We start from the raw sequence: 21555 nt of genomic DNA, 5'->3' as shown, positions 1-21555 counted from the left end.
AGTGGACCTTATAGTGAAGGACATATCAAGCCTTTTCTCATCTTCTGTAAAAATGTACAAACATTCTTGTGTAAAATCATCCATGTTTCAGAATTGTAATGACTCTGAAACCTTTTCTCATGTGTTTGCTAATACACCAGATATTGTTGTTAATGAGGAGATCAGTGAGGTATTCGTTGTGGAGGTTGCATGTAACTTTGATTCTAGTATGGAAGAAGCCTTTATGACTAAGATTATTAAATATCAACCACTCCTAAACATCATCTCAGAATTAGGTTATCAGAGCCGACTAATTGTGTTCATATTTGGCAGCTTAGGACACACACATAGGCTGGTTGTAAGAGGGCTTCAACAACTTGGGATGCCCAAAAAGAGGGCTAAACAGCTAGCAAAGCACTGTGCTCTGTCTGCTATCATAGGCAGCTCATATCTGGCGGAGACGGTGCTACTTGTATCCATAACAACTGAGTGACGTTGAATATTGTGAATATCTGCTGTATGCCACTGGCCCATGATTATGTACATGCATTTGACTGCATCTATAGTATTTATGTCCCTGTAAATCATTTCTTTTAAGTGGACTTAAATAAATAGTTGATGTGTGCGTCAGAGATGGGGACTCGAGTCTGAGACTCGGACTCGAGTCGCACTTAAGTCGCACAAACAGCTGACTACAGACTTGACTTGCGACTCAACCCAAAAGACTCGAGCTTCGAGACTTCTCAACAACCTGTTTTCATGCAATTATTGCTTTTTAAATCTAAATTCATGAATGTATTTCTATTTTCTTTTATTGGCGCATATATACGTTGGGGAAGCGTATGATGAGCTGCATGCCGTGTCCCCTGCCCTTTGCCATACTGTGCAACGTGCATGCGCCGCGCGCACTCACATATCAAAAAATGCATTGACGATGGCGACACCAAGTCCTCCCGGAGTTGTGCCTTTTGTCATTGGTTTTGGTTTTTAATAACTTTAAAACAGTGGCGGTAAGCTAACAGCTACACGCAAGATAAATTATGCCGGATCCACAACGTCGAACTCCATCAGGCACCTCAAAACACACCCAGATAGGTCAGTCACTTGCTAATGTGAAAGAGACGTTAAATTTAGCATATATCGTCACAGGTACAGTAACAAGCTAACCATCACAAAGTGTTGTATCCATATAATGTGACAGACTTAGGTTAATATTTCACCAGGTCCGAGGGCTAGAGGGATCTGTTAAGTAGCAGAAGATTAGACTTTACGATGTCGCAACACACTCACGGCAGTTTGTGAAATAGTCACAAAATTTAAATTTATTGATTCGTGTACACGGACACGATTTTCTCATTTTTTTCGTGTTTTCAAACACTTGAAAAGACTTGAGACTTGACTCGGACTTCCAAAAAATTACTTGTGAACATCTCTGGTGTGTGTGCGTGCGTGAGTGTGTGTGTGTGTGTGTGTGTGTGTGTGTGTCAGACCCCTGTATAGAGCAGGCAGGAAGCTTTTAGCTGCTCATGAATCCCTCAGGAGAAAAGGACTCTCTCTCTGCCGCTCTTCAGTTCAGTCACACGATCAGATCCGACAGCTCTGCGCTCTGAGCCAGCGACAGCACGTCTCCTCACAGCATTACCGGCCCACAACACCTCACAAACATCACATACACACATTTGTTTCAGAGTAGTTCAGAAGAATTGGTGTGTGTTTTGGCACATAGTTCTGCTATACCATCTCAGCATCAGATGTTGGTGGCCATGTGTGATCTGGATCTTGCTTCAGGACCGAGCAGAGATCCAACACTCAGTGCCACAAATGCTTATCCTAAATCATATACTGAAATCTGTTGAAACAGCATTTGAAGCAACTAATGCTCATCAGATCACATTAATGAATAGAAACGATGGTTTCGTCTAAAGAACTATGAAGTAAACGTGTGTAAACATCAATATTTCACTGGATGTGCTCACACGACGAATGTTACGAGGTTAAAATGAACCGCAGAAGCATGACTAAATACAATTTTTGATGGGTTTTTTTTTGCTCTGAGACAATAATTCATTGGAAAAGAAGTATCTGTGATGCTTACATTTAATGGACACAGTCTTTCACATCAACAAGGGATACATTTCTCCTCTCTTTCAAACGCGGATGAGTTTTTTTTGCCATCTTAACTGCACATGATCGTTTGGTTTATATTTATCACCATTGTTTTGTAAGTTGTTTTTTTGGTGTGTGACCCACCAGTGCAGATGGAATGCAAAAACATGTTAAAGTATTTTGATGTATTTTAATTAGTGCTGGGCAATGATTAATTGGATCCAAAAAAAAAAAAGTTTGTGTTTACATAATATATGTGTGTGTACTGTGTATAATTATTTTGTATATATAAATACACACACGTGCTTGTATATATTTAAGAAATATTTGCATGTATATATTATTTATATATTATATATAAATATTTTATACATAAATTTAAAAAAATCTTAAATATATACATGCATGTGTGTGTATTTATATATACAAAATAATTACATAATTACAGTACACACACATAAATTATGTAAACACAAACTTTTATTTTGGATGTGATTAATCGTTGCCCAGCACTACTTTCAATGTGTGTTTCCTGTCAGAAATTTAAGTTTATCAAAAAAAAAATATTTTTTTTCAAAATGTGCATTTAAAGGGCTCAATATTAATGATTCAGAATGTTAATCTTTTTTATAATGCATGAAATATAGAGGATAATGTGTTTTTGCATTAAAATGCATTTGTGTGCATCTTGTTTTCTGCAGGTGTGATGCAACCAGTCCTTACATCCATCCGGTCGGCTGGTGTCTGGAGTACGGCAGAACACTCACCACTCCTCCAGGTGATGCAACTCTCTGACATCACAGTCCACAACACTAGCAGCCACACAAATCTTCTGAAAAAACTACATTTATTTCCCCCCAAATAAATTCAGATTAGAAACACAATTATGCAACTGCTTCAGAAGGACTAGAACGATCTCGAGGAAAGGAGGAGGAAAGTCCAGCCTAGTTTTTAAGCTCATCGATGCGAGACGTTAGGATGTTGTGCTGGTTTAGATCTTCATCTGTGCCAGATGAAATACAGACTAACTTCAGAGGGATCACAGCACGAGGACATACTCTAGACTATGAATTGTGTTTATACTGGACCAGACTTCTGCAGGGGATGAAATAGTACAATCACTGAGTCTGCACTCGAGTCTGATTGACCCGTCACATCATTCAGCATTCAAATATTACATTATTCATTTGTAATACTTCGAAATAAGCGAAAAATGAGTAGAGAGCAACAGTAGAGTTCTGGTGTTGTGCAACATTCGATCCTCCAACGCATCTATAAAACACTGTGAACGATGCAATCGAGTCGTTCTCCCTACTCTCTCACATATTTCTATATCTTTTAATATTTTGGCATACATTACTACAATAATTGTTGGATTTAACTGATTTTCCTATTTGATTATATCATGCTGCATTCACGCCATGTCGTAATTACGTCTTTATTTGTCAACGACAAAATGAGTTTTCAGCGGTCAGGTGGTATAAGTCGAAGCTCTCCGAAAATTCTGAGTTTAGTTCAAGTTAATTTTATTTATATAGCACATTTTACAACAGCCACTGGCTGACCGAAGTGCTTTACAGAACAGCAGAAATACAAGAAAATAATACCTGCATAACAACACAGCAAAGCTGAGAGCAGCCTTAAAACAGGAGTAGCAAAACAGTATCAGACTCAGATATATAATAGCAAAACAGTATCAGCCTCAGATATATAATAGCAAAACAGTATCAGCCTCAGATATATAATAGCAAAACAGTATCAGACTCAGATATATAATAGTAAAACAGTATCAGACTCAGATATATAATAGCAAAACAGTATCAGACTCAGATATATAATAGCAAAACAGTATCAGCCTCAGATATATAATAGCAAAACAGTATCAGCCTCAGATATATAATAGCAAAACAGTATCAGACTCAGATATATAATAGCAAAACAGTATCAGACTCAGATATATAATAGCAAAACAGTATCAGCCTCAGATATATAATAGCAAAACAGTATCAGCCTCAGATATATAATAGCAAAACAGTATCAGACTCAGATATATAATAGTAAAACAGTATCAGACTCAAATATATAATAGCAAAACAGTATCAGACTCAGATATATAACAGTAAAACAGTTTCAGACTCAAATATATAATAGCAAAACAGTATCAGACTCAAATTTATAATAGCAAAACAGTATCAGCCTCAGATATATAATAGCAAAACAGTATCAGACTCAGATATATAATAGTAAAACAGTATCAGACTCAAATATATAATAGCAAAACAGTATCAGACTCAGATATATAATAGCAAAACAGTTTCAGACTCAAATATATAATAGCAAAACAGTATCAGACTCAAATATATAATAGCAAAACAGTATCAGACTCAGATATATAATAGTAAAACAGTATCAGACTCAAATATATAATAGCAAAACAGTTTCAGACTCAAATATATAATAGTAAAACAGTTTCAGACTCAAATATATAATAGCAAAACAGTATCAGACTCAAATATGTAATAGTAAAACAGTATCAGACTCAAATATGTAATAGTAAAACAGTATCAGACTCAAATATATAATAGCAAAACAGTTTCAGACTCAAATATGTAATAGTAAAACAGTATCAGACTCAAATATATAATAGTAAAACAGTATCAGACTCAAATATGTTATAGTAAAACAGTATCAGACTCAAATATATAATAGTAAAACAGTATCAGACTCAGATATATAATAGTAAAACAGTATCAGACTCAGATATATAATAGTAAAACAGTATCAGACTCAGATATATAATAGCAAAACAGTATCAGACTCAGATATATAATAGTAAAACAGTATCAGACTCAGATATATAATAGTAAAACAGTTTCAGACTCAGATATATAATAGCAAAACAGTATCAGACTGAAATATATAATAGTAAAACAGTATCAGACCCAAATATATAATAGTAAAACAGTATCAGACTCAAATATATAATAGTAAAACAGTTTCAGACTCAAATATGTAATAGTAAAACAGTATCAGACTCAGATATATAATAGTAAAACAGTATCAGACTCAGATATATAATAGCAAAACAGTATCAGACTCAGATATATTATAGTAAAACAGTTTCAGACTCAGATATATAATAGCAAAACAGTATCAGACTCCAATATATAATAGCAAAACAGTATCGGACTCAAATATATATTAGCAAAACAGTATCAGACTCAAATATGTAATAGTAAAACAGTATCAGACTCAGATATAAAATAGCAAAACAGTATCAGACTCAAATATGTAATAGTAAAACAGTATCAGACTCAAATATATAATAGCAAACCAGTATCAGACTCAAATTTATAATAGCAAAACAGTATCAGACTCAAATATATAATAGCAAAACAGTATCAGACTCAAATATATAATAGTAAAACAGTATCAGACTCAGATATATAATAGCAAAACAGTATCAGACTCAGATATATAATAGTAAAACAGTATCAGACTCAGATATATAATAGCAAAACAGTATCAGACTCAAATATGTAATAGTAAAACAGTATCAGACTCAAATATATAAAAGTAAAACAGTATTAGACTCAAATATATAATAGCAAAACAGTATCAGACCCAAATGTATAATAGCAAAACAGTATCAGACTTAGATATATAATAGCAAAACAGTATCAGACTCAGATATATAATAGCAAAACAGTATCAGACTCAAATATATAATAGCAAAACAGTATCAGACCCAAATATATAATAGCAAAACAGTATCAGACTCAAATATATAATAGTAAACCAGCATCAGACTCAAATATATAATAGTAAAACAGTATCAGACCCAAATATATAATAGCAAACCAGTATCAGACTCAAATTTATAATAGCAAAACAGTATCAGACTCAAATATATAATAGTAAAACAGTATCAGACTCAGATATATAATAGCAAAACAGTATCAGACTCAGATATATTATAGTAAAACAGTATCAGACTCAGATATATAATAGTAAAACAGTATCAGACTCAAATATATAATAGCAAAACAGTATCAGACTCAGAAATATAATAGCAAAACAGTTTCAGACTCAAATATATAATAGCAAAACAGTATCAGACTCAAATATATAATAGCAAAACAGTATCAGACTCAGATATATAATAGTAAAACAGTATCAGACTCAAATATATAATAGCAAAACAGTTTCAGACTCAAATATATAATAGTAAAACAGTTTCAGACTCAAATATATAATAGCAAAACAGTATCAGACTCAAATATGTAATAGTAAAACAGTATCAGACTCAAATATATAATAGCAAAACAGTTTCAGACTCAAATATGAAATAGTAAAACAGTATCAGACTCAAATATATAATAGTAAAACAGTATCAGACTCAAATATGTAATAGTAAAACAGTATCAGACTCAAATATATAATAGTAAAACAGTATCAGACTCAGATATATAATAGTAAAACAGTATCAGACTCAGATATATAATAGTAAAACAGTATCAGACTCAGATATATAATAGCAAAACAGTATCAGACTCAGATATATAATAGTAAAACAGTATCAGACTCAGATATATAATAGTAAAACAGTTTCAGACTCAGATATATAATAGCAAAACAGTATCAGACTGAAATATATAATAGTAAAACAGTATCAGACCCAAATATATAATAGTAAAACAGTATCAGACTCAAATATATAATAGTAAAACAGTTTCAGACTCAAATATGTAATAGTAAAACAGTATCAGACTCAGATATATAATAGTAAAACAGTATCAGACTCAGATATATAATAGCAAAACAGTATCAGACTCAGATATATTATAGTAAAACAGTTTCAGACTCAGATATATAATAGCAAAACAGTATCAGACTCCAATATATAATAGCAAAACAGTATCGGACTCAAATATATATTAGCAAAACAGTATCAGACTCAAATATGTAATAGTAAAACAGTATCAGACTCAGATATAAAATAGCAAAACAGTATCAGACTCAAATATGTAATAGTAAAACAGTATCAGACTCAAATATATAATAGCAAACCAGTATCAGACTCAAATTTATAATAGCAAAACAGTATCAGACTCAAATATATAATAGCAAAACAGTATCAGACTCAAATATATAATAGTAAAACAGTATCAGACTCAGATATATAATAGCAAAACAGTATCAGACTCAGATATATAATAGTAAAACAGTATCAGACTCAGATATATAATAGCAAAACAGTATCAGACTCAAATATGTAATAGTAAAACAGTATCAGACTCAAATATATAAAAGTAAAACAGTATTAGACTCAAATATATAATAGCAAAACAGTATCAGACCCAAATGTATAATAGCAAAACAGTATCAGACTTAGATATATAATAGCAAAACAGTATCAGACTCAGATATATAATAGTAAAACAGTATCAGACTCAGATATATAATAGCAAAACAGTATCAGACTCAAATATATAATAGCAAAACAGTATCAGACCCAAATATATAATAGCAAAACAGTATCAGACTCAAATTTATAATAGTAAACCAGTATCAGACTCAAATATATAATAGTAAAACAGTATCAGACCCAAATATATAATAGCAAACCAGTATCAGACTCAAATTTATAATAGCAAAACAGTATCAGACTCAAATATATAATAGTAAAACAGTATCAGACTCAGATATATAATAGCAAAACAGTATCAGACTCAGATATATTATAGTAAAACAGTATCAGACTCAGATATATAATAGCAAAACAGTATCAGATTCAGATATATAATAGTAAAACAGTATCAGACTCAAATAAATAATAGCAAAACAGTATCAGACTCAAATTTATAATAGCAAAACAGTATCAGACTCAAATATATAATAGTAAAACAGTATCAGACTCAGATATATAATAGCAAAACAGTATCAGACTCAGATATATTATAGTAAAACAGTATCAGACTCAGATATATAATAGCAAAACAGTATCAGACTCAGATATATAATAGTAAAACAGTATCAGACTCAAATATATAATAGCAAAACAGTATCAGACTGAAATATATAATAGCAAAACAGTATCAGACTCAAATATATAATTGCAAAACAGTATCAGACTGAAATATATAATAGCAAAACAGTATCAGACTGAAATATATAATAGTAAAACAGTATCAGACTCAAATATATAATAGCAAAACAGTATCAGACTCAAATATGTAATAGTAAAACAGTATCAGACTCAAATATATAATTGCAAAACAGTATCAGACTCAAATATATAATAGCAAAACAGTATCAGACTCAAATATATAATAGCAAAACAGTATCAGACTCAGATATATAATAGCAAAACCGTATCAGACTCAGATATATAATAGTAAAACAGTATCAGACTCAAATATATAATAGCAAAACAGTATCAGACTCAAATATATAATAGTAAAACAGTATCAGACTCAAATATATAATAGCAAAACAGTATCAGACTCAAATATGTAATAGCAAAACAGTATCAGACTCAGATATATAATAGCAAAACAGTATCAGACTCAGATACATAATAGCAAAACAGTATCAGACTCAAATATATAATAGCAAAACAGTATCAGACTCAAATATATAATTGCAAAACAGTATCAGACTCAAATATATAATAGCAAAACAGTATCAGACTGAAATATATAATAGCAAAACAGTATCAGACTCAAATATATAATTGCAAAACAGTATCAGACTGAAATATATAATAGCAAAACAGTATCAGACTGAAATATATAATAGTAAAACAGTATCAGACTCAAATATATAATAGCAAAACAGTATCAGACTCAAATATATAATAGCAAAACAGTATCAGACTCAAATATATAATAGTAAAACAGTATCAGACTCAAATATATAATAGCAAAACAGTATCAGACTCAAATATGTAATAGCAAAACAGTATCAGACTCAAATATATAAAAGTAAAACAGTATCAGACTCATATATATAATAGCAAAACAGTACCAGACTCAGATATATAATAGCAAAACAGTATCAGACTCAGATATATAATAGCAAAACTGTATCAGACTGAGACAGTGACAGTGCGTCAGCTAAAATATTCTCTTTTCCTCTAATGTGATGAATTTGTAGAGAATATGACTGCGGAAACAAACTCAATCTCATCAAGCGCTGGTTGGTATACAACTCCACTGTAAAAAGACTAAAAGATTGTGATCAGTCATCACTTGACAGAAAGGGAAAATGGTTTGCAGTAGTTAACCCTGCTGGCTTAGTAGATTTAGCTTTCTTATTTAGAACAAAGCACTCAGGTATCTTATGCCCTGGCTTTTTACAATAAAAACAAATAATATTTGCCCTAGCTGGAACTGTATCATGTTTACTAGGAGAGGTTGGAACAGAACTAGATCCTGCCATAGCCTTACTTTGACATGGATAGTAGTTTCTTTCTAGGTCACGGTTTCCAAATAACCCTTTATGGGTTAAAGCAAATTCATCAGCCATAATTGCTGCGTCACACAATTTGGAAACCTTCTGTTCATTCAAGTAAGTAACTAGACCTTCTGGGACACAATTCTGAAACTCCTCTAAAAGAACCAAGTCCCTAAGCTGTTCTTTAGTCTCAACCTGCTTAGAAGCACACCACTTATCAAACATGTTCTCTTTTTCCCGAGCAAACTCTACAAACGTCTGCTTTTCACTTTTAAAGTAATTTCGGAAACGTTGACGATATGCTTCGGGCACTAACTCGTAAGCATGAAGGATGGGGGTTTTAACAGTATCATATACAGCACTCTGTTCTAAACTAAGTGCTGAATAAACTTCTTGAGCCTTACATTGCCATAAGCACACATTTTAAAAGAAGAGTCCAAACCTCTTTTGGCCACTTCAGCATAGTAGCAACTCTCAAAGTCGGAGAAATACTTCTCTACCTCTTTTTCAGAAAAAGGAGGAACCATTCTAATATGCTTCCCAATATCAAAAACTTGCTCAACCCTTTGAGAAGACTCTGAAGGAACCACAAAAGGTGAAACAGGCAGTTGACCCTCAGGTCTCCTACCTGCCAATTCCAACTTTAAGGACAAAAGCATGATCGCACTCCTTTTCCTGTCCCTCCAATTTCCTCAACTCAAGTTCTCCCTGCAGCTCTTTTCCTTTCAAAGCGATTTAGTCTTGTTCTAGACAACACCTCACCAACTCCAAATCTAACTCTTTTTCTCGTAACGCCATCTCTTTCAGCTTAACTTCACTGCCAACAACAATACCTGGCGTCTGTAATTTTTCACCAAAAACTTTTTCTCCTCTAAAGTGCCCTTTAAACTTTTTAAGACTGACTCTTTAAGTTTTTTATCTGCACTAGTGATCTCAATATCATAATGAGCAGCAACCAGCAACAGCTGCTCTTTAGTGCACTTTTCAAGTGTTTCCTCAGAAGGTTCTATCAAAAAATCTTCCACATTAGAAGCCATGGCTAAACTCTACACCTTCAAAACAGTAGCTACCTTAGGAGTTCCCAAAAACACCACAGTATCCTTTCAAATACATTTCACCGAAAAAAAGGATTTAAACTTATGGACAACTCCATTTCCACAAAGCTACTAAATGGTAATTTAATCTACACCAGTTAACAAGTCAGTCACTTACCCGAACACTAAAAAAGCTTTAACAAAACCCTCTCAACAGGTAACATGCTAACAATATAGTACTTCTACAAAAAGAGACCAACTCACAAGTCACAAAATCATGCCTAAATTGCTGACCGCATTCAACAACCTATGCTATCGTAAAACTGCATGTTCCCTAAAACATCAGCATGCCTAACAACTTTGGTTACTGATGCAACAATTACTTACCAACTTGAAGAAAGTGGGGATAAGTTCCCCAAAACTAATCATTGATGCTAAAGACCACACCAATGTACATGGATATACATCTTACTTAGTCAACAACTCCGGTACACTAAATAAAAAAAATAAAAAAATCTAATCATCAAAGGCTTACCAGGCTCAGGGCCACTTTAGACGCTGAACTTCATGTCACCTGACAAAAACCAGGCCCTGAATAGCGTACCCCCAACCGAGATTAAATCTCCACCCGGGATACCTTCAAAAATAACAAACTAACAAAACAAACTAAAAAAACAAACAGTGTGCCGTTGGAGGGATTGACTAGCAAACCAGCTGGAACACTCCACCTAACCGGAGATCTCTAATAATCCAATAATCTTTTCCACACTCCACTCAACAAACAAAACCCCAACTCCAAACCATTATTGACCCCGGACGAGCCCCCAATTTGTGTTACGACCCGGCTCAAAGTCATAATATAAAGAGGACACTTCACAAGAAGGGTTTCATCAGAGAAAATGAGAGAGAACTAGACAAAATCCAGGAGCTCCTTAAATAGGTTGCCACAGGTGCAGCTGATTTTCATTAAGGCAATCCCACCCACCAAGGAGGAGTTAGTCCTAGAATTCTCACAAAAGAAACTGAAGTTAAAAACGGGGGCAGGGCCGTAACAACTAAGTGAGCCAAAAGCCAAGGCGACAGTGGGAGGAACCCAAACTCCGTCAGTGACAGAATGGAGAAAAACCCTTGTGAGAACCCAGGCTCAGTCGCTCAGTTCTCCTCTGGCCAGCGATGAACAGTGTGCGATTATGATCAGGCAGCATTACAGGTCAGAGGTCAGATTGGATCAGATCATTCAGAATATTATCCAGTTCCATCTTTAGCACTGTCCCATTGTCACAGTTATCCCACAGTGCACCATAAAAACCAGTGAGCATTGAGCAATACCAGAATGCTCTCTTCAGTCTCTCAGTCAGACAGCAGTGAAGGAAGACTGCATGTGTAATGAGTAATCTGACCCGCCTCACACCCTCTGTACTGTAGATTACCCTGATGAGAAGAACTTCTCCTGGGAGAAATACTTGGCAGAGACCAGCTCACTACCAGCTCCTGCTCGAGCCTTCAAAGTGGTGAGTGTGTGTGTGTGTGTGTGTTGTCAAAAATCAGCAGAGACCCCTGGCTCTGAGTGGTGTCATGCTGAAACATCTGCCTGAACAAGTCTCTCTCTCTCTCTCTCTCTCTGTGCGTGTGCGCATGTGCGGGTGTCTGAGGAGTGTGTGAGCGTCTGAGCGAGTTGGGGCGTGTTTGAGTGAGTTGTTACTTTTTTCCTCTTTCCTTTATTTTGTTTAGATATTTTGGTTTAGTGTATATTTAATTGTCGCCGATTTTATCACCTAAGGGTGGAAATTGGGGACAAATTCAGATGGTTGTGCTCCTTTAACCGCTCAACACAGGTGCAAATATCTACCTGATGAGTCCATAACAGTTGAGGACTGTCTAATTGGGATTATCTGCGAAGTTGGTGCTTGTAACATTGTGTCCGCATCTAAGATAAACAAGGCTGTTGTTTTCTTTTTGAGAGAAGTCTCTTTGGTTCAGCATTTAGTTGAATTTGGTTTATCCGTTAGAGATACTTTTTTATCAGTTTTGCCGTTGTCGAATCTTTATAAGAAGGTTATCCTTTCGAATGTGCCCCCATTCATTTCTAAAGATTCACTAGAGCGTTTGTTAGGACGCTATGGTAAACTAGTGTGGCCGATTAAAATGATCCCTTTGGGATTAAATAATCCAGAACTCAAACATGTGATGTCATTTAGACGTCAGACTTCCATGATCCTGAACCCCGAATTTCAATCTTTGAATACGTCAGCGAAAACCACTGTGCTGGGTAAAGATTATACCATTTATATCAGTACTGAATCAATGAGGTGTTTTACTTGTGGGAAGCACGGTCATGCAAAACTGGTATGTTCAATGAATGATGCGGCTAACACTAATGTGAATGAGCGTAATCCTTCTACGGAACAATTGCCTTCTGCTCCACTAAATAATGAAGGTGAAAAAAATAACAGTGACAGAATTAATCAGGGAATTGAAGCGTCTTCTCTATCTAAAGATGGATAAAGTGCTAAGGAGCCTATAATGAATGAGCACGTTGACGATTTGATACATTCTACCCTGAATATTGTTGTAAGTGAAATGACAGCACAGTGCGGGCTGAAGTAGAGCGGTCTGACGCAGACCCCGCCGGCGCGATCGTCGAACCGGAGCGACCAGTAGAGCGGGCTGAACTTGTGATGCCTGGTGGATAGGTGTGTAAATATTAATCGATTCGTATCGATCCATCGATTATACAGCTGACGATGCATCGATGCGTCCGCAAGAGTATCGATTAATGTGTTTATTTTGCCGCCTGTCTATTTTCAGCATCAGCTCCGAAATATGCGTACAACCTATTCCTAAACTGTGGGTGGCGCGAACCTCATTATTGTCTTCTACTTCACACCGCTTCACACGCGTTACTTACGTTTCACAGTCTATCTATGTTCACACACATTTTTGAGTCTGACTTTCAAGAGCGATGGAACCATCAGAGCGAGCTGGCAATGAAAGTGAAATGTTACACACTCCAGTCGGCGTCAAGTCATGGGTGTGGAAGTATTTTGGCTTCAGGAAAACAGATGGAGCAGTGGTAAGAGATGTTGCCGTTTGCAAAGAAGACTGCTATAGTGTAACATTCCCATTATGTGAATAGAATACTGTGGCGAGCAGGACGCGGTCGAAGTGAGAGAACGGCGCGAGGCCGATGGTGTGAGTCTTAATAAACGTCACCTGTGAGACGCACCGGTCTCCCATCTCTCACGGAGGAGCGGAAGCATAAAAAGAGGAGCGATGACGCTGAAGATTGAGAGACTGGTGCGTTTCACAGGTGACGTTCATTAACACTCAGCCACCGGCCTCGCGCCGCTCTCTCACGTCGGCCGCGTCCTGCTCGCCACAAATGCTGTTTCTGTATCCTCAATAAAAGGCAAAAAAAATTTTTTTGATTTATTTGAAACTTAATAGATATCATGTAAAAATATCTAGTATTGAATCGAATCGTATCGCGGGAAATTCTGAAGTATCGAAAATAATCGAATCGTTCGATTAAGAAATCGGTATCGTATTGAATCGTCATTAAGGCACCGATTTACACCCCTACTGGCGGAGAGTCGGTCAATTCGCAGGCATCAGGATTTAGCCTGTCTCGGGGCGATGCTGCTGTGCTGATAGAAGGAAGTGAGTTGCAGTCAATGGATTCTGATAGTGACACTTCTGATAAAGCAGAAAATCTTACTATTGCAAATTCTCAGGGAAGTTCTGCAGAGAATGGTCAGAATCTTAAATTAAAACATCCCTATTATACATTTCGCCAAATTAATGATTTTATAAACAATACCTTTAACCAGCGAAGACCAAAACTTTAAAAAATACTTCCCAGATTTACAACTTTTCGTTGACTCATGTACAATGGCAATAAGAAAGGCAACACTGGAGGAGCTTGATCAGCCTAAACGCTACAGGCTCAAAAAACATATGAGCACTGTTAAAAAAAAGATTAAAAGCTTGTTTTAAGGACTATAACTGTATGGGGTCATGATTGTCAGTTTGTTTTTGGGGGGTCTTTGGATACCCTAGAATTATCTTTTCCATGGCATTCATAAATATTGGATCTTTTAACATCAACGGATGTCGGAACACAACAAAGAGACTTGCTCTGTTTAATTATTTACAATTGAAAAAGGCAGACATTATTATGCTTCAAGAGACTCATTCTGACTTACAGAATCAGACACAGTGGAATTGTGATTGGAAGGGAAATATTTTAATGAGCCACAGGACTAATAATACCTTTTTCTCCATGTGTCTGTAATCAACCAATTATGTTTGAGATAATACCTGGTCGACTTTTAAGAGCAGATATTATGGTTGGACAAGTAATGTTTTCTTTTTTTAATTTATATGCTCCAAATGTTGGACAAGAGCGTAAGATATTTTTAAAAAAGTTATCAGATGCCTTGTCACAGTGCCCACAGGCAGTGGCGGTTCTAGCCCATTTCAACTGGGGGGGCCAAGCTGGGGCCAGTTGTACTGTTAGAGGGGCCAGTTACATTTAGACCTTATTGTTGTCATATCATTTTCTGCACTGCTGCAGGCATTAACAGGCAAAATACCGTGTTTATAATCATTCAACAATGTATTTGCATTTCCATTATATTTTTACATTTGCATTACATATTCAGTATTAGTCACAGTAACTGTAATAGACATGATGTCCTTCTTTCTCTTCATTTTGAGAACTAAAGAGCAAAAGCAATGGGGACCAAGAAGCTTATTAATTAATTTACTGAAAATAACTGACTTGATATGTCTAACCGTTTACAGGGTTCCTGCACACTTTTTAAAGTCCAATTTAAGGCTTTTTAAGACCTAAAGAAATCAAAATTAATACCGTACATTAGGGGTGTGCAATATTGACAAAAATATATTTCAATATTTTCAACATTTTGTTAATAATTAGATAATATTTTACTGATTGTGTTTTTGTGCTGGTGCCATGGCTGGTTTAGGCCTGTTGTTGACAGCTGACTCACGAAGATATTCATATTTTTCATATTCTATGCAGTGGTCAGTTCACAGCAGTGACAGAAATACATTTTTTAATTAAGGGGCAATATTTGCCACCTTAAATTGATTTCCAGGGGCATTTTCACCTATATATGGACATTTTTTCTAAACTTATTTAGAGTTATGCATCACCTTTTATGTCAAATACTAACATTCAAATTATACAGTAATTATACTTATTTATACAATAATACTTAATTATACAATAATTATACAGTACCACTGTTACCAGTCAAATTAATTAATTCAATCAAAATCCATCTTTGCAGTGCAGAGGTGACACAGAAGTGGCATTAATATATTTACACTCCATTTACAATTGCATAAATAAAGCTATGAGATTTTTTTCAAATCAATATTTAAATATGAAATGATTTCTAATTTTAACGTTTTAATTAAAGGATACTTTAAATATGAAACTAAAACTGCCAGTAGGCGGCGGCAAGTCCCTGTAGAGGGATTCATTCATTCAACCGATTTGTTCAAACGGCTGATTCGGGAAAGAAGCAAGTGATTCGTTCAAAACGCGGATTTCAGTCAAGAAATCATCGCTGTGTTGCATTGAGACTCACGTTTCATTATGAAATTCTAGTCGGCGAAATAAGGGGAAAACAAACAATATTGACAATATTGTGTCTAAAAAGTAACTCCCAATGTTAACTTATTGTTAATTTAACTGTTGTATAACATAAATATCACAGTTGCAATTGTGCACGGGAAAACGGCACTCTTGCTGATGTGATATTCTAATATAAGAACATAATATGATATAAATATAAGACAAAAACTAATTTGGGGACATAGGCTACCTATGAACTGCACACAGCAGTGAAAGGACGATAGACAAATGCTATGTCAGCTCACAGTGCCTCGTACATACCGTAAAACTTAAAATAATAGCCGAGTCCCGAATAGACACCTGTCTCTTTTACACGCCTGGTGTGGCGACAGGTTTGGGTAAATAAAGGCCGGTCTCAAATAGAAGCCGGGTCTGTTTTTTAGTTTCGGGTTGTATTTTATCTTCTAAAACCCGTCAGAGCGTCCGCTTGCTGCGCTTGACAGTGCATAACGAGCAGAGAGAGAGAGAGAGAGAGAGAGAGAGAGAGAGAGAGAGAGAGAGAGAAAGAGAGAGCGCCCCGGCCGCGCGCGCGCACTCACGTCTTCAAACAACACGAGCGCTGTCTTGCTCTCTATCCCTCGCGCATATTAATCAAAATCAATTGACACGATAGTAAAAGGTTGGAAGACCGCAGTTTCACGTGGAGCATTTGGAGATTTTTAGAGATTAGAGACTCTAGGAACAACATCTCAATGAACAACATCTCAACACTAAATTATAAAGGCCTGTCTCATATAGACGCCTGTCTCAAATACAAGCCGGTGCAGTTCGACGATTTGGGAAAATAAAAGCCCGGGCTCTTATTTAAAGTTTTATGGTAGTTAAAACAATGATTACAATATCATAATAGACAATACACATCGCACACCCCATACGCACATAAAGAATGAACTTACAACTGAACTGACATTTACCAACTTTCTTCTCTCCTCTCTCGCGTCCAGGAGACAGACGTTATTCTGCCGCGATTCCCGCGAATGTGATGCGAATTGTCACGTGAAAATGCAAATCCACAAAGATAGAAAAATAAAAAATAATACGCATACAACGATAGCAAAAAACAGTTTTGTAAAAATTATTTCAAACTCCACATTTAGGGGGGCCACAAGGGGGGCCAAGCTTTTTGTCACAGGGGCACTGGCCCCCCTGGCCCCCCCTCTAGAACCGCCACTGCCCACAGGATAAAGTGGTAGTAGGAGGTGATTTTAACTGCACTATAAACCCTGATAGGAATCACGATGAACCTCACTCAAGTTCTGCAGAAGTTTTAAAAGTGTTATTGTTTCTCATGATTTTGTTGATTTATGGAGAGAGTTTTCCTGGGGTTAAACAGTATACCTGGTTGAAAGCTAACTCAAATTCTTTGTCTGGAGCGAGACTTGACCGAGTTTACATTGCTAAGAGTAATAGTGGCATTTACAGTATGTTACGTATTAATGGGTCTTTAACTAGACCTTTCTCTGTGACAAGGGGAATAAGACAAGGATGTCCTCTGTCTGATCTTCTGTACTCTATTCCCATTGAACCTCTGCTGGTTATGCTGAGGAAACAGCTGTGTGGTGTTGGTGTCCCAGGTCTCCCAGAAGTAGCCCTGGTGAAACTCACAGCTTACGCAGATGATGTGACAGTAATAATCAAGAGCACTGATGATGTTACTGAACTTATTTATTGTTTGAACAAGTTTCAGAAAGCTACATCTTAGGGCTGGATGATTAATCGAAAAATAATCGAAACCGAAATTCAGAGCCTATAACCGACTTCATTTTACCATGTCGGTTATTTCGGTTTTTGAATCCTATTAGTATTTCCGCCCACTGTGTGTTAATGTACTTTCCCCTTAAAACATATTACCGCGTGTGTAGTCACGTAACTCCACCCCGTCCAGTCTGCGACATTGAAGCAAGATTCACCCTTTCACACACTGCGTTGATCCCGGGAAATTACCAGAACAAACACCTTCTGTGTGAACGCAAACACGACCCGGGATTGGTGCCAGGTTGGGGACATACGGTAGTAACATTGCCGTGTTCTGTCCCGAAACACATGCTGTGTGAACAAAAGCCGTTGTTGTAATGATGGTGCTTGAGCCGGGATCGTTCACCAGCGTGAAACGCTACGTAATGCGCTAGTTTATGATCGAGTCAGAGACAAAAAAATGCACAAGCGTGGTTTCTCGAGAGAGAGAGAGAAATCGCAGCAAACTATAGATGCTGCTGAGACATGTCACATGTCTTTGCGGGTTGTGTGTGAACGCACTCTCTGATTCCTCAAATACTGAGTCAACTCAGCAACAGGAGCCACTTGTACCAAAGAAACACGCGAAAAAAAGAGAGAGACTGACAAACGCCAAGCAACAAGTGCCTCCACTCCACAAAGCAGCCTCCGATAACAAAAGCATTTACAAATGCTACAAAATATAAAAGGATTCGTTTTTTAGTTTTATACAAGTTATATTTTACAATATATATGGCAATATTTACAATAATTTATTGTTTACAAAAATAACTATTTTCAAATTTTTTTAATATTTTGAAATATTTAATAAGCATTAAAAGCTATCTGTGTGTTTCCTTATTTTAGAACCACAAAGAAAGGATTATGCACACTTTCATTAGAAAAAAAATACATACATATTTACAGTATAGGCCTTGCCAGTGACATATGACAATTTAAAAAAAAAAAATAATCGTTCAATAATCGTAATCGAGGTAACTTGTTTGATTAATCGCGATTATGATTTTAGCCAAAATCGTCCAGCCCTACTACATCTTCTCGTATTAACTGGTATAAATGTGCATGCTTGTTGTTGGGAGACTGGGTGGATATAGGACCACCTCGATTGCCATAACAGTGTAAATGGGTTCAAGATGGATTTAAAGTACTTGGTGTTTTTTTGGGACAGCCCAATACACTGAAAAGAATTGATAGGGATTAGCAGATCGGGTGATCGGCAGATTGCAGAAATGGCGATGGCTTCTCCCACAGCTGTCTTTCAGAGGGAGGGGCTTGATTATCAATAATCTGGCTGCCTCAATGCTATGGCACAGAGTAACTGTTTTAAATCCTCCTAAGAAATTGCTTATTAACATTCAAAAAGGCTTTTCTGGATTTTTTTGGAACCATTGGCTTATTCCTGGTATACTTTACCTTCCAATACTAGCTATGAGATTACAAACATTATAGAGGCTTTTGTAATGTTCTGCTCCTTTACGATGGGTTACATTTGGGTTGTCTATACTAACAGCTTTAGGTGGGATAGGCCTAGATCAGGGGTAAGCGAGTTCGGTCCTAGAGAGCCGCTGTCCTGCAGAATTTAGTTCCAACCCTAATTAAACACACCTGAAGAAGCTAATCAATGTCTTCAGGATTACTAAGGCTATAGGCAGGAGAGGTTTTTTTCAGTGTTGGAGCCAAACTCTGCAGGACAGCGGCTCTCTAGGACCGAACTTGCCTAGATAAACGGGTGTTTTTAATGGAAAAGCTCTTTGAGGAAAAGGCTCACTGTTTCTTCCCTAACTTTTACATGTCAGTAATTAAATCATGGAAATATTTAAACTTTTCAAGAACAGAAGATGTGCACTATGGGATTGCAGAACCTTTGTTTTTTACCATCTAATTTGTCTTGTTTTGTTCCACATTTTTTAAATGCTGGGGTCAGTAAAGTAATGGATGTAATTGATTTGACGCAATGTCAGTGGCGAACTGTGTTGTCACTTGCTGCACAGGTTACATTATAGCCTCTGAGAACTGTGGATAGGATGATTAAGTGTATTAGGGATGCTTTGCCCCCTGCATTAGTGTCCTGTATAAACGCAGCCCTGGTACACGGTTTTACACCTCAGAACTTCCCTGAGCTGAACGTGACCCCTAAAGATGGAGGAGTCGGGGGTAATGTAAACCAGACTACATTGTTGAAGGGAAATGGGGATTTGGTTTTTCAAAATGTGGCAAAGAAAAATCTTTATTATATATGTGTTAAATCTGTGCATGTTGGGCATTTGCAAGGAAAAACAGATACTAAATGGAGGGCTAAGATCTCTATTTGTGAAGAAGTACATCCATCATGGAGAGTATTGTATAAACCTCCTCTCTCCAAGCGATGTGGAGATCTTCAGTGGAGAGCATTGTGCTATCGCCTCAAATAGCTTGGTTTCAAAATTTAATAAGATTGTTTTATTATGTCCCTTCTGTAATGCTCATGATACTGTTTTCCATATGTTTTTTGAATGTCCAAGACTTGGTCCTTTATTTGTAATACTTGAAAAGTTGATCACAAAATTAGGGTTTTCATATAACAATACCTTGTTTATATTAGGATATTAATATAGAAGGTCATGGCAACAACAATGTGTTCTTGCCAATTTTTTAATTGGCCAAGCTAAGTTCTGAAATCCCACCAGTGTAAAAATGCAGGAAAGGAAGTTGATATGGAAGCTATGTTGAGGTCTTTAATAGAAGCTCGAGTGACCATTGAGTATACCTATTTGTTTGAATGGAGATGAGGTGTGAGAGAGGCACTGGTGACTGTGAGTGCGTATGGAAGCTTAGTTTTTAATTGGTAAAATGTTTATGTGTTTGTTTAATTGTTTTGAAAATGTATTTTGTTTATAATTTGTTTTAAACCCTTAATTGTTTTAAATAAAAGGGGTCAAAGTCTCTCTCTCTCTCTCTCTGCAGAAACCTCCTCACAGTTTTCAGCCCAATATGAAGTTGGAGGTGATCGACAAGAGGAACCCTGTTCTGATCCGAGTGGCCACAGTGGTTGATACGGACGAACATCGACTCCTGGTGAGAAACTACTTTTTTTTTCGTGATTAGAATTTTTAAAAATAATAATAATAACAAAGCTAGTAAACTACTGAAACAACAAACAAAACAAAAAATGATACTTGAGGGAAATTCAAAAGGAACTTACAAATAAACCATGGCAGCAAATGATCACATATATTAACACATCTTTAATTTAAAATAATTATTATTTTAAAGCTTGGGCTATTTTACTCCAATAGGTAACAGCATGTATTATCCATTAATCCTTTTTTACAATTGCTAGAACGCATTTCTCAATGCTTGGGTCACTTTTTCTACACTCTTCAGACAGTGTGTTACGGATCTATGAGGGAGGACTCACTCCCACCCGTCCCACTTCTGCTAGTTTTACTGAGATATCTTATCCCGTGCGAATTGGCCATTTCTATTACAGACGTCCTGTGGTAAAATTGCATTACTCCATCTACCCTTGCTAAAACTAATCCCGTCCGAATAGGGCTATAGAAAGTATATAAAGAACTGGCATAACATGAGGGCAAG

At 36.1% G+C, this 21555-nt stretch overlaps 1 protein-coding gene across 2 annotated transcripts in view; it reads left to right on the top strand.

The window, feature by feature from the left end:
- l3mbtl3 (L3MBTL histone methyl-lysine binding protein 3) overlaps positions 1–21555 on the top strand; it is a 102482-nt gene that overhangs the window by 35375 nt on the left and 45552 nt on the right. For both annotated transcript variants that reach the window (XM_056259251.1, XM_056260051.1), the window contains 3 exons: positions 2787–2863; positions 12003–12088; positions 20923–21033. In XM_056259251.1, coding sequence (XP_056115226.1) covers positions 2787–2863; positions 12003–12088; positions 20923–21033 — 274 coding nt within the window. The remainder of the gene's footprint in view (positions 1–2786; positions 2864–12002; positions 12089–20922; positions 21034–21555) is intronic.

Source organism: Rhinichthys klamathensis, unplaced genomic scaffold (assembly GCF_029890125.1).
Source record: "Rhinichthys klamathensis goyatoka isolate OS25496 unplaced genomic scaffold, OSU_Roscu_1.1 h1tg000001l_1, whole genome shotgun sequence".
NCBI classification, from domain to species: Eukaryota; Metazoa; Chordata; class Actinopteri; order Cypriniformes; family Leuciscidae; genus Rhinichthys; species Rhinichthys klamathensis.
This window is presented reverse-complemented; position numbering and strand designations above follow the sequence as displayed.